The 14,784-nt window shown below is 41.1% G+C and overlaps 2 protein-coding genes across 2 annotated transcripts; both read right to left on the minus strand.

The window, feature by feature from the left end:
* Positions 1 to 35: 35 nt before the first annotated feature.
* On the minus strand, positions 36 to 7,297 carry LOC135261014 (regulator of G-protein signaling 9-binding protein B-like). Its single transcript, XM_064346847.1, has 3 exons — positions 6,881 to 7,297; positions 4,770 to 5,079; positions 36 to 3,934 (listed from the first exon to the last, which is right to left on the minus strand). The coding sequence occupies exons 1-3, from the start codon at positions 7,280 to 7,282 to the stop codon at positions 3,567 to 3,569; spliced, it is 1,080 nt and encodes a 359-aa protein (XP_064202917.1). The 5' UTR covers positions 7,283 to 7,297; the 3' UTR covers positions 36 to 3,566.
* A 3,224-nt stretch (positions 7,298 to 10,521) lies between these two features.
* Positions 10,522 to 13,449, minus strand: rnf182 (ring finger protein 182). Its single transcript, XM_064346852.1, has one exon. The coding sequence runs from the start codon at positions 12,637 to 12,639 to the stop codon at positions 11,857 to 11,859; it is 783 nt and encodes a 260-aa protein (XP_064202922.1). The 5' UTR covers positions 12,640 to 13,449; the 3' UTR covers positions 10,522 to 11,856.
* Between the last annotated feature and the right edge of the window lie 1,335 nt (positions 13,450 to 14,784).

Below are 14,784 nucleotides of genomic sequence, written 5' to 3' on the forward strand. Positions count from 1 at the left end.
TAGATGCATTTTACAAGTGCAGGAAGTGAGTAGTCTTTAAAATGGAAATCAATTGTATTTATTACAAATATAAAACAGGCGAGCCATTATGCTCACCAACTAAAACAAGTATATACCTTGGTGATCAAACAATAAAAATGAAACTCACTTCTCTAGTGAAAAATGTATGAGACTTAAACCATTGCACAAGGAGCTCATAATTTATATGTATTGTGTATGGTGCCATTAAAAATAATCTCCCTAGATTTAACACATGTATACAGTAGGCCTATTTCAGTACCTATGCAGAATTTCTCAGTACCACTGCACTGGCATTTTCTTAGGAAAACTGCCGGGTATGAGTAATACTTTCAGATGGCAACTGGAGAGATCACAAATCAGAGGTGGTCCGTTTGACTCAAGGAACGAGTGGTTTGACTCTTTTGGCGAATCTGTTTTAACAAACTGAGCAATCCAGCAGTGGATGTCCTGTCCTGGGTAGAATTGAAAGCCCTTATCACAAAGGCAACGGTGTTCAACTGCGTCTTCTCACAAACGTCGCACAGTACCTCAGATATTTCTTGCGCATTTCTGAGAAAACCTGTGTTATGGACAGTGTCCGCATTTAGGATCTATTTTAACAGGATTTTAATGGGCATCTTAATGGGTGTTGCGAGTGTGAAAATGTGATCTATTAATCCTCGCCTGATTAATTTCAACATAATGAGTCTGTCCTTGCCCTCTGTGATCACCTTAACTCTGAATGAGATTAGTGTGTGTGTCTGTGTGTGTGTGTGTGTGTGTGTGCATGTGTGTGTGTGTGTCCAGAATGCAAACAGGCTGTCAGAGTTGGGGTTAAGTCTGGACAGATCCACTCGTCCTGCCTTGCAGGAAAACCCACAGCCCTCTTGTGATTGGTGAGTCATCAAAAAGGAATTTTCAGTGGCTGAGATAATTCAGTACCTGTTCCTTCCAAGGCATCTACCATGTAGCTGACCAACTGCTTTACAAAGCCCTGTCCTGCACTGCTCATGATACTCTGTGTGTAGGGTTGGGGGAATTGTACTGTGCATTGCAATAATGAGCATGCACGGAAATCAATGCACATACTCTAGATGATAACATACTTAGAGTACCTGATTCTGAAAAGCTTCTAACAGTGAGCTGGAATCATATAGAGAAAAAAAAATTAAATTTCCTCAGATATTATACAGACAGGTGACTAATAAAAAGCAAAAACCAAAATAAATGAGTGGAGAAACATAACAAATGCAGATGACTCCATACAGATGTAATGCATGATACAATTAAGCAACTGACATCCTATCATGCTCTTTGGCATTAATAAAAATGCTGAGCAGGCCCAGTTGACCTTGATTTTAGATCAAGATGGTAAGAGGAAAAGATATAAGTGACTTTGAAAGAGGGTTCATTATTGAATGGTTCTGTTATGCTGTGGGGGGAATTTTCCTGACATGGTTTGGGTCCATCAATATGAAGTTATTCTGAGTGATCACCTTTATCCTATGATGAAACATTTTGTCCTGATGGGTGTGGTCTCTTCCAGGATGACAGTGTCCCCATTCACCAGGCACGAGGGGTCACTGAATGGTTTGATGAGTATGAAAATAATGTGAATCATATGCTATGGCCTTCAGTGTCACCAGATCTCAATCCAGTTGAACACCTATGGGAGATTTTGGACCAACGTGTTAGACAGCGCTCTCCACCACTATGATCAAAACACCAAATGAGGGAATATTTTTTGGAAGAATGGTGTTTCCTCCTTCCAAAAGAGTCCCAAAAATTTGTAGAATCTATGCCAAGGCACACTGAAGCTGTTCTGGTAGCTTGTGGTGACCCAACACCTTACCAAGTCACTTTATTGTGGTTTTTCCTTTGAGTTGTCACCCGTCTCTGGGTGTGTGTATTTGCATTTTTTTCTTCCTCTCTCTCAATAATACTTTTTAAGATAAAGTTTTTCTTACATTAGTTCAATTTTATCCTCTTAAGAAATTGCATTTATGTGTGTCTGTGTATGATCAGATTACTATACCAACTGTAGTTTGAAATTAGTTACTCCACAAATGAAAATAAATATGATTAATGATAATGATCAATATTGTAATAATTTTGTTGTTCTAAAACTTTTGAAAGGTTCCCGTTGGGTAGACAAGCCAGACTTACTCAATAGAAAATACTACTTCTACTTCTGACTGTTCAGGTGCAGGTGAAGAACCACAGAGATTAAATTGATGTTAGCCATATTTTACCCTAACCCTAACCCTAACCCCCACCAGAGGGAGACAAAACCAGAACTTTGTTTAGATTAGTTCTTGGCACCACTGAAACTTAGTCACAACGTATGCGTTTGTGATTCTGTTCAGTAGTTTTGCTAAGAGTCAGCTGAATTCTTAAATAATTGGTACCATGAGTCCAGATAACTAAATAGAATAGGAATCTAAGTTCTTATATGTCACTCCCCTGCTGAGGTCACTTCACTGGCTACCGGTCACCCACTGGGCAGTTACTTGTGTTCCCTAGATGGTGGCATTGTCACCTTGAAAGGGCTGACACTATTGGAAGGAAATCCTTTAACATGGAATGAAGATAATCTCTCATTACCATTAATTAATTACATTGACCTCACCTCCTTAGGATATAAACCATGCTGAGAGAATGTACCACACAGCATTATGGAACTATCAGAATCCTTTACTTTTGGAACACTGCTATGCTAACATAATATTTGCGCAGTACCTATATATTAATGAAAACTGATCAAAGTTTCTGATGTATTCCAAATAAAGCCTCCCTTCCAAACAGTGTTGCCAGATTTGAAAACGGTGAACCCACCCAAAAAATTTCCCCGCACAATGACATAAAAACGTAACCCAATTGGACGGGAATCCGCACAATCTGGCAACACTGGTTCCAAGTAGCATCAAGTACCAAAGACTCCTGGGAATGACAATTACATGTTCGTCAGTGTATGCTAATGTATGAGTTTCCTCCTAAACTTTTCAGAACACATAGAAGAATATTGATTCATACTTATGTTTTACTTCAGCCATAATCTTCTGTATTTATATGCGCTGTATTGTAGGTAACCAGGGTCTTGATCAAGATTCTTAATCATGGTTCCATTAAAAAAGAGATCCACAGTGTCTCAATGTAATTTCTCTGTATAAATAAAGGTTAAAAAGATTGCATCCAAGTATGCACTTTAAAACATGACCCTATTGTTTGCATCTACATTCCTTATTAGATGCAGTTGATGCCAACTGGAGTGCTTTTATAAAATGTTATTTCCTAATCTGGATGGCTTCTGTTGACATTAATCTACATACAGGCTGCAAAAATATGTGAGAGAAATGATATTATATCAATTATATTTTATCATATGACCTCACAATAAGAACAGCTTTCTTACATCAAAACTGAGAAATTTTTGTCCCTTTCAAAATGTACATAGAGCCACAGCTGAGGTAAATAAATGCATGTAAAGCTGCCAGTTTAAATCATAGGCTGGCACAGTAGCCCCCGAAATGACATTCAGATCAGAGGCCTCCAAGTGCGGAGGGTTCTCACATCATGTAAACAGCGCACACGGACAGCACAGACATAAGGGCGGCTGCGACGGCTGTACCGCACAGCAGGGACACCGCGAACACTTGGCTGCGGTCGCAACAGCGGCCCGGGTCCTCTTCGTCACTGGACAGCAAGGCCAAGGAGGCGCTGTCAGCGCTGAGAGGGTCGGCATACTGCGGCCCGCTGGCCTCCACCGTCCAGCGGAGGACGTTCACCTTCTGCTCCATGTCCTCAATCATCTGGTCAACCTGAGCGATCTCCGCCTCCAGATCACCCTGCTCCAGCCGCTCCACGCTAGACGGGGCCTCGTTGTGGTTCAGGTCTCTCAGGCTGAGGGCCCGAGCAGTCATCTCAGAGGTTTCACCTAAAAAAAAGTTAGATGCTGGATGGCATTCAATAGGCAAATATTATTGTTGGGATGCTGATGGACTGCTTGAAAGACTTGTTCTTGGTTACTGAGTATTCTTGCATTATAATATACCTTCCACTCCTGTAATTGTCACAAACAACAACATTAACAAATCATTAAATACAGTAAAGAGAAATATAAACAAGCACGAAACCGTCCAGACCCATGTCGCACCTGTACAAACTGTCATGAGTAAAACTTGGCTAACTATAGCTAGCTAGCTATGGCATGTCCTCACCTCTGTAACCTTATTTGTTGTCCTCCGTGCATCCATACATCTGTATCGGTGGTACACGCTAACTAGCTTAACTAAAGTAGGCGAAACACTAACATGTTAGGGTTAGCTAAAGTAACGTTAGGCGATAAAGCTGTGCTTAAAAATGTTGTGCCGTTTGAAGTGGTGATTTGGGAGATGCACCTGTGCATGCGTCTTACTAAACGAAGCACCACCGCACGACCTGCGCATGCGTTCTACAAAACGTCCCTCAAAGGTCATCTGTGAGTGAATGACCACAATTTGCCTTGCATAGCCCACGGTGGCAAGCAGTCCTGCGCACCGTGGGAAAAATGAACTTGCTTAGATTATGCTGATTCAATACAAGGCCACACAGCAATGTGGTGAATAATCTACACTGCTAAATCTTCCCACACGGTCAGTTAATTTACAGATGAATCAGATGAAAGTGCTTTATTTCAAAATTGGTGTTTATCTGTGTTTTTATGTTTTGTTCCTTAGTTTTCGGGGTACTACTCTGCTGATATTCCACGGAGCCCCCTGGTCCTGCAGTACCTTGAATCCCAGTCTGCACGAAGGTTTTGACCTTGTCCGATAGGGAGAAGCTCTGCCCAATGTTGAAGACCTTGCACATGTCAGCATGGAGGAGCTCCAGGCAGGAGGAGAAGGCCACCCATAGGAGCTCGGCTTCTCGCCGCTCTTCCTCGGGCAGGCGTTTGTCCCGCAGACGGGTCGTCAGGCACTGGCGGTTAGCTGTGGCCAGCTCCTGGGCCCGCTCCCGCGTCCGCCGTAGCTGGTGGCGCAGGTCCACGCTGTCCGTGCAGCCTCCCACGCAGGAGGACAGCTGCCGGTAGCACGCCACCACCTGGACCACAAGGGAATGCAGGTATTACCATCTCTGATATTTGGAAACATTTTTTATTATTGTGCTCTACAATAGATGGTCTAGACTTTTGGTGAAAACCAGCCTACATTTGGTGGAAAAGAAATGTTTTCTGGCCAACTAGGACTTTCATAGCCAGGCTATATCTGGTAAAACTTGAGCTAACCTAGTCCCTTTATGTCAAAACATCTCTCAACCTAGATTTGCACCCTTCTAGATGTCTAGATTCCATCTAGATTAAGATTGTGCTTCCTTGGTGCAAGTATGAGAGCTTTCATTATCTGGTTTAGTTTCTAGCTTTTTGATTGCCTTTGGAGTCTGTTATTGGCATTCGTCAACATGAGGACCAGAGTTGTGCCAGTGAAAATGAAGGAAGCCATTATGAGGCTGAGAAATAAGAAAAAAACAACAAACAAAAAAAACAGTCAGAGACTGACAAACCATAGGATGATCAAAATCAACAGGCTGAAACATTAAGAAAGAGAGCCCTAGTAAGTTCAGAAATCACAAAGAACCTTGAGAATTGTTTGATTACAAATCTAAAATTGTGGAGAACAGAGCCAAATTTAAAAAAAAGAAAAGTCCTTTGCCAAAAAATTATAGTGCTTACTGTTTGCTGTACATATATTACAGTGAAACTCCCACACTATCACAAAACTGCACATAATGCACTTCTTCAAGCCTTGAGGGAATATTATGTCCATATTGACAGAGGCTTCAATAATTAAAATCCTTGAATCGTATCTAAGAATAGCTCTGGTACAACAGAGATTATGAACACTTATCTATTCTTAAACTACATACAGAGAATTTTAATGCAAAGTCCTAAAGCAGGATTAAGTTATTTAAAAAGAGATGATAATTTAGATTTGATGATGAATTCGAATTCACTATCCCACAAGGACAACAGCTTCTTCAAAACAAATTTCACTGTATATTTTGTTGACTTTGAACATGGTATGTTGTAAGTATGTAGTTTAGAAACACAGATAAATCTGGCTTCCAGGAACATTGTACAGAAGGGGTTATGTAAATGTAATCAATATGACTGCCGTTCAAAGCATATTCTATCCCTTTCTGAAAACAATGAAGGAACTGATGTAAATGATATTGTGTTGTATTGCATTGTTTTCTGAGTGTCCATTGAGAGACATATGGAAATCTGTCCTAGAGTACCATACAAGTAGGCTAAGATTTGTCCTGCTATAAAAAAATACATTAAGCCATTCATGCTCTGTGGATTCTCAGGCAGCCCTCCAGCATCGGTGTGCACATCTTTAAATGAATTAGTCATTCAAATCTGCCATGCTTTTTAGAAACATTAGTTGATCTTCTGTGAGGGAATACTTGGCCTGTACTGACAGAACTTCTACCATATAATTTTGTGAATAAATGTAAGAATTGTTCAAACATTTTGGAAGTATCAATGCTTACCAAGCCAAGTTACTTGTATAAGGTGCCCATGGTCCTAATTCAGAATTAAAGAGGCACTTCTGTGAACATCTGTGATTTGATATTTTGAATAGTGTGTGAAAGATTATTTTGAACTGACCAATTATGTTGTAAGAAAAACATGTAGGTATCCAATGGACAAATTGACTAATCCTCCATAAGTTTTGGACATTTGCTCCATTTAGCAATAAGAGGAAAATAAAGAGGAAAACTTACCAAATTGATCATTCCATGCTTGCCACATAGATTGCTAATTTTGTTTTAAATTAAACACTTGAGACCTTTACCTCAAGAGTAAAACACATCTTTTAAGCACAACCATCAGTCTTACCTTCATCAATGAATCCACCAGAGTTTTCCCATCATCCAGAGACTGTGGTGAGCCGGCATTGTCATCGGCACCCACCTTGTTGATGGAGAGGGGCATGGGAGTTCCTTTTAGGTTGGAGTCACACCAGAGGATGGCTTCAGGGTGCACACCAGAAACTGGGCATTCATTTCTGGGTCCAGAGTTTGAGGGGGCAGGGTTCCATGGCAGGGCATGCCAGCCCAGGTACGTCCACTGTTTTCTGAAAGCCGAAGCTGTGAATGGGTATAGAGGTGTGTGGCAGTCCACAGTGCCTCTTCCTGCACAGGCCAGATCATTCCTCCGGTCATGCCCTGTGCATTGATGAAGGGCAACCCTCTCAGTATAATCTGATAATCTGCTGCTCTTGCACATGCTCTCTTCCATAGTACTACGAGCATGCACACACAGATAATCTGTGTGTGCATGTGTGTGTGAGAATACATGCATGTGTATGTACGTGTGTATGTGAGAGAGTGTGTATATAAAGAGTGTGTAAATGAGTGAATATTGTCCCTCTTGGCCCGCTTGGCTGCCAAAACTAGCCCAATGGACAAAAACCATTCAGGAACTCCCAGATCCCACAAGCGAAGTCACAAAAGCTGTTACTGTTCTAAGTGATTTTTAGCACAAAGGAAAAGATTATGCAAGCTTATTACATTAAATGCAAAGCAATTTCTAATGATTAAAACAGAAGCTATGTGCTTATTGGAGCGGAATTCAGAATTGCACATGATGATTGAGTAGCATCCAAACAAAACGCGCATGGACGAGTTCCAACTATTTTTTCTGTGGGTGATGAGATAGTTGGAGGGAAATTCTCATGGAAAATTGAGTCTCAATTTCCCCACAAAGCTCTTTGTCACGAGCTGCAACTCACTGGAACAAAATCACTAAAAAGGAATTCAAGCAATTCAAGTGTTACTTGAGCTTGGATTCAGTCAACATTTTCCCTTGGCTTGGGCATACAAATGAAATCGGAGAAGTAGTGTAGAAGTGGCCCAAGGTTAGCAAGATCACATAGTTTTGGATTATGGGTTCATAGTGTGCATTACATGCACTTCTCACCATTACATTACTGCAGCCTGCTTAAAGAGCACCTAGGGTGCTTGAACCATTAAATTCATCCAGGAAAATCATCTGGTTGACTGTAGAACCTGACTGAAGACCCAGCAGGGGACAGGGACATGATTTGTCAGGAGTTCCTTGATGAACTACGGTAGTTTTCTCCAACCATTATCCTCACTGGCCTGCATCACAATATTCAACTGGCAAGTGAAATCTGGGGCATGGTACAAACACTTTCTGACACAGGTCAAAACTGAATAGGGGATGACTGAAATATCACCTGGCCAATTAGGTGTTAGTGATTGCATTTAAACTGAATATGAAAAATATGTTGTTTTTTTTTCAAAAAAATTTTTTTTTTCAAAAATTAAAGCATCAGACTTTTAATTCACTCAGCACTTCTGTGCTAAATGTGGCATTTAGTGGAGCTCTGTTTTTTTGCTATGTTTGGTCCCATCCACTGTAAAGCACAAAACAGCTCAGTTTGATATGGATTCCTCCATTTTCAGTTTGAAGTTCTGGTTCCAAATCATCTGTTAGTATAAGGTTTGACCAGCAGAGGGCACAGTTAGGCACATCACTGACTCTTCTGTCAGATAAAGACAGGTGCAGTTAAAGGCTTTTTAAAACCTCAATGGCTTTCTTTATACTACATCACCCTCACAGTATTGCAGACCCCATCTCTATTTAGTAAAATACAATTCAAACATCAGCAGTCCTGAAAGCAGCTGTTTTGGCTGGAGCAGTGTAATTTTGGACTGTCCTAACCGTACTCTACTTTCCCAGTATGAATATGCTGAGCCCATAATCGGTGTTCCCTGCTGCATATCCTACTGAACACAGAGCAAATTTTCAGTGAGAGAAAATGAAACTGATTTAGACACGGATGCCACTGGTCTGACCCAAATATTTGCACACAAAGCAGGCTGGGAAGGGCTTTCAAAGGTAACATTGCAAAAATTGATTTTTATTGTAGTTATGAAATCCTTTAGGAAAAGCCATATAACACAATAACTCTGCATAACAGCGGAGGGCTTATTCACTGTTCTTGTTTTAAGAGAAACCTATGCAGCCTGTGAGAAAATGAATCCTATAGACAATACCTGGATAGATGTTTTTCCACTGTTTATCAACCAGCTTTGGAATATATGTTTTAAACATATTTTATAGCTCTTCATATGTCTAAATGAATTACTTTCCCTGGAGTAAAACAAAACAAAACAAAACAAAACAAAAAAACATTTTTTTTAAATGTTCCTGCAAAACAAACAAACAAACAAACAAACAAACAATAAATAATAAAACAAAAAATAATATGGGATTCATGATACATTTGCAGAATTGTGTTTTCAGGCATATGAAATAATGAATGCTGACTGTTTGTAAATCTTATGTGCAATTCTATTCATGTAATTAGCATAAGGAAACAGCCATGAAGAAATATAGACAAGAAAAAAAAAATATGAAGGCCGAAATGTTCTTGGAAACACAGTCTACAGTCTATCAAATGTTATCATACACATGTTTCCTGAATGATGCCCATTGACTTTCTGAACATATTAAAATAAATTTCAGGTTTCTATTAGAAATACTTAGTGAATGATAATTCAAGGTTGAAAAACTTTTCACCCTTCAATTTTTCAGATAACAGTTGTGCGTGCCCTATAATTTGGGTCAAAAAAACACTGGCAGTATTTTTAACAATCTTACATGCGAACATGCCTGCAGGAGATGAGACGGTCAAAACATCAAAGAACTTTACACTGCACGGGTGAAATTCATTGAGAGTATCCTCCAATGCAGCAGGGGGCAGTGGAGAGATTTTTCTGATTGTTACTAAAACTCAAGTTCAATGCGGCCTGCTGAGAGTAATGGAAATTGTATCCATCAGATGACCCCAAAACAATACATCATGTGTACTGGTCTGGGAGGTATTATATGCGATCTGATAAAAAAACTCTCCTTCCTCATAGATAAAGTAATCATGTTGTATCCTTTGTTTTCTTCATCATGTGGTCTTCTTTTAAGAGAGTCCTGTTCTGATCAAATTTCGAAAATAAAAATGATTTGAAAAATGTTTACTGTGATAGAGAATATTTGCTTACACAGCACAGAACATATTACCCCTTGTACTGGATACACTACACACACCAGTGACTCCTAGCTGCTCACATCCTAGTAATGTTGTACTGTATGTACTGTGTATTGTATATTGCAACATATAGAATGAGAGTGTTTTCAAATCAGCTTTGTTTTATGGTTTGCATGTGATGTCTTTCTTGCATATTACACATTTTGTGATGAAGAACAAATTTGCTTAATGTGTATTGCAAAATCTACAATTTTTAAGATAGATGGGGCAGTCATTTTTGTCCTTCATTACAACTGCTGTTACAGCCTCACTTGCAATTATCTGCCTATTTCAAGGTCACAAACTCGACAGGACGGAACAAGCTAGCTTTCTGTCCTGTGTAGGAACATGTTGTTGCAGCCACAAATTTTCCCACAATGTCTCAGCAGTCATGCGCAGAACACAAACAGGCGCTTGCTTTCTGAACTTGAATCTTGAGTTTAATTCTTAAGTGTTCTTAAGCATTGCTGTTATCCAATACATTCTTTAGTACAATCAAGTGTCTTGAGTGCCCTCATACATAGGGACCACCGTGCTTACAGTGATTCCTTTATATGAAGAACGTGCTGAATATCGTTTACAAAAGGAGTGAGTGATATAGCATGAAATGGAACATATTTACAGCTGTAAAAACACAATGGTTTAAAAGGTTTTATCACTGCATATTTTCTTACAATATTCAAGTGATTTTCTTTCAATGAAAAACAAAAGAGAAAGAAAAAATACACCCATATCAAGTTAATTGTAATCGCGAGTTTCTACAATTTCCAAATTTTGCTTTAGCCTTTTCCTCTCAGAATACGCCACACTGAGACATCTCAGAGCTGGTCAGATGGTTTTAGTTAAACGGTATGTTCCAGGTTTGATCTATGTTGTTCTGTATTGAATCATCTCAACACCCCTTAAGCCTCATTCTTTATATTTCAGTTTCATAATCCTATTAGCACTTCAGTTCAACATGCAACTAATGTAGAGTGTGTGCAGGTTATAACGCACTGTCCTGCTCTATTATTTGCTGCCCATTTTTGTAGTCTTCAAGGCTAATTCTCAATTCTTGCATATCCTTGGGATTAGATAAATCGGGCTACAATGGCAGTTTGGTTCAAGCATTGTTTTCTTGTAACAATGCCCCTACTTCATGCTGTAGTCCTCCCTTCTGAGGATATTTGTCAACAGTTACAACATCTTATTCTGGAAATGAGAGACATTGTTCTTCACTTAGTTTCTGTGGATTTGTGTTCCATTCATACCATACCTCTCCTCTCTTTTATAAAAATGTACAATGCAATGAGTTTGGTTCATGCTTTGTTTTATGAGCTCCTGCTAAGGTCTTAGAGATGAGGTTAGAGATGAGGTCGTAGTGCTATTTCGGTGAATTTAAAAGGTTTTTTAAATGATATATAATTGTATATACAAATCAAACTATAACAACTATTGAATACAGAATATACATGAGTTGCTATCAAGGTTTTTAAGTATCCATAATGGTTTTTACAGTCAATCACCAAACATTCTTAATCATAAAAAAGAGAAAGAATCCATAGAATCTATTCTTTTCTGTTTTGATCAGATTATGAATTTGAAAACCGTGATATGGCCTGATATCAGCTTTAACTGTATTCCATGATTTGTTTTTTTTAAAATCAATCCATTTGGGGAATCTTTCAGGATCCATTGTGGCAATCTTTCGGATCTGTTGTAAGTATTAAGTCAGGCCACTCCAGGACTTGTGAACGTACACATTTGGCTGTCCCTCAGGGTACTATGTGGACACGCAGTTCAGGAGTTCGCGACAGAGGCACTGGCTGAGTCCATAGACCATGATGAGCACCAGGCTGGATGGTACGAGGCTGACCAGGAGCACGCCCAGCGTGGTCTTCTGCATGATGAGCAAGTAGACCCCCAACGGCAAGGAGCTGAAATAGAGCAGCCCCAGGAGCCAGATCAGGGCCCGGGCAGATGCCTGACATAGCAGGGAGGCGCAGTTCCACACAGTCCAGCGGCGGGCGATGGATGCCATCGAGTCCAGACTAGGGGAGCGGTGGGTCCGACCGGCCGGGTGGGCTTGCGAGGACACAGCTGGTGACTCCTGGCCGGGCTCCACGATGGCGATGACCAGGCAGCTGGGGGATCCGCGTGAGGAAGGAGACGCGGAGGAAGAGGGAGGCCCAACAAGAGCGTTGAGGCACCGAGGGCTGAGCAGGAGCTCAGTGGAGCCCTCTAGCAGGTTCCTCCGGTTCTGCAGCCGGAGGGCCAGGGCCGCCACCAGGCCACGGTCGTCGGGTAGGCCGCCTGCGTCCGCCGCCGCCTCCTCCTCCTCCTCGGGCAGGCTGGTGGCGCAGCGGCAGAAGGGGCACACTATGGCACGTGGCGGGGACTCGCCCAGGTCCAGGATCTTGGCCAGGCACTTGGCACATAGGCGATGGCCGCAGTACAGCACCTTGGGCCGACGGCCACCGAGGTTGTAGCGGTAGTAGCAGATCTTGCACTCCAGCTCTTCGGCTCCCAGGCCCTCCTGCGCGTCCTGGGGGGCCTGCCCCATCATCTCTCTCTCCTCTCCTTCAGGGGCGCTGGGGTTGGAAGTCGGGGTGTGCGGGGTGCGGCTGAGGAACGCCGGTGCGGGGATGCCCGCCGGGACGCTCCCGGGGGCTGGAGGCTCTCGAATGCTGGCCGCTGTCAGAGTGACGGCCCGGGAGCACGGCTCAGCTCTCTGGGCCAGCGACTGTGGGAGGGGCTTTCATGCCCTCTGAGGCGGGAGGGGAGTGGAGAGGCCACAGAAAAGATAACAGTGAACAACGTGGCCGAGAACAAACACAACAACAAAGCGGGCCCTGTCGCACGGCGGCTGGAATTTTCTAGCCCCTTCATTGTTGCCAGTGAACCTCGGCCCAATTAGCGGCCCTCCGTTTGTTTCTGTCCTGGCCAGGCCAGGCCATTTTTGCCACCACTGAGCCTGCACCGCAACAAAGAGCCATTTGCTCTTTTCAGCCACCCCATTTATTCACCAATTGGGGACAGACCAGCATAAACGTATTTCCCAATAAAACAATACCAGTGTACATTCACATTAATGCTCTGTAGCAGAGGAGGAAAATTATGAACGAGAGAGATTTGTGGTTGCAGCTGTCAGTGACCTGATTTGGCAAGGAATGTGTGCTTGAAATCCAGCCAATTCAAATACTCGACAAATGACAATTACTGGAAAATGGGTCATAGTGCTACTCATCGGAAAATCACTTTTACCCTGGGAGACAGGGATTGTTCAGAATCTGCCATGCGTGACTGAGTTCAGGATTAGGCCGAATCTTGGCCAGTGAAATACTCCTTTGACGTGCCAAAATGCCATAGGACCTCTAAAAAAAAAAAAAAAAGAAAGACAGTGAAACTCAAAAAGAACTGTATCGACTCATGCCTCCATCTCTTAGCTGGGTAAACATCTTTCTCATGAGGCACTATTGCAATATTAGTAAAGAAAAAAGAGTTTATTTTCTCCTGTCTATGCAGAAACATAAGCTAGATAGTATACACCCTTTTTGGTCCTGGGGTGACTCTGAATGTTGGGTTTTGTTCCAATCACAATTACAATCCCAGAATAAAAAAAATGTTAATTTTTCATGATTTCACATTTAGAGGGATAATTTACCTCTCAAGCCACATTGTCATAAATAGCGATGCATGCCATGAAGAATAAAAGTCTCATGTTCAAATTGGGCGTATTGTGCTGTATTGAAAGCAATTGCATAAGAGCTTTATTTAGCTGATCAAAGACTGAAGTGAAATAACAGGGTCCTAATTTGGTTGTTGAACATATGTGTTAAGTTATTTTATATTTTTTCCCTTAAACACATATACACAATGTAGGTTTGGCCATTATCATTTGCTTTGTCTTTGAATTTTTCAATATCTACCAAATGTTTAGTTTTAGTGGCTATGTGTTCACACTTCACTAATTAGGAGCCTATTGATACACCTTGATCATTAATTCTTTCAGTTAAAACATTTTTATTTCACTGTGTGTAATTGTTTGCCATATAGCAGAATATGAATATTGGACCATTATTCTACATGGAATGCATAACTATTTATAGTATTCTGCTTAAGAGTTGTGTAAGTCGCTCTGGATAAGAGCGTCTGCTAAATGCCTGTAATGTAATGTAAAAGAGGGTAAATAATCCCTCTAAACATTAAAATCAAGAAAAGTAATCTATAGTGTAATCAAGAAAAATTTACAGCTTGTTAAAATTCTGGTAGTGCAATTATGGTCAAAACAAAAACCAGCATACACAGGGGTCCCCCACAAGCATTTGAGTACCTCTGACATAGAATACAACTGCATTGTATCCGGTATATTGGAAGATACTTGCCTTAAAATCCTGTGTGCAACAGATGTCAAGGTGGGTTTGCTTTCATCACTCAGGTGCTTAACTTGCCTGTCAGCATTATTACAAATTAAAGCCAGTTGTCTCAGTAAAAATGTCTATTATGGTTGTTCAGTATACAAAATGATGCTGGCCTGTGTAACTGACAATGGCTGGTGCAGTAAAAAGTAGACAATTCGTTTCCTTTTCCTGTTAGCCCAATTTGTTTCCTTTTCCTGTTAGCCCAAGTGTCAATCAATTCTAATTCTCAAAACTGTGGCCTGGCTTGATTCACCATATCACATTCACTTCTGATTTCTTGTATGTCATAC

Source organism: Anguilla rostrata, chromosome 8, assembly GCF_018555375.3.
Source record: "Anguilla rostrata isolate EN2019 chromosome 8, ASM1855537v3, whole genome shotgun sequence".
NCBI classification, from domain to species: Eukaryota; Metazoa; Chordata; class Actinopteri; order Anguilliformes; family Anguillidae; genus Anguilla; species Anguilla rostrata.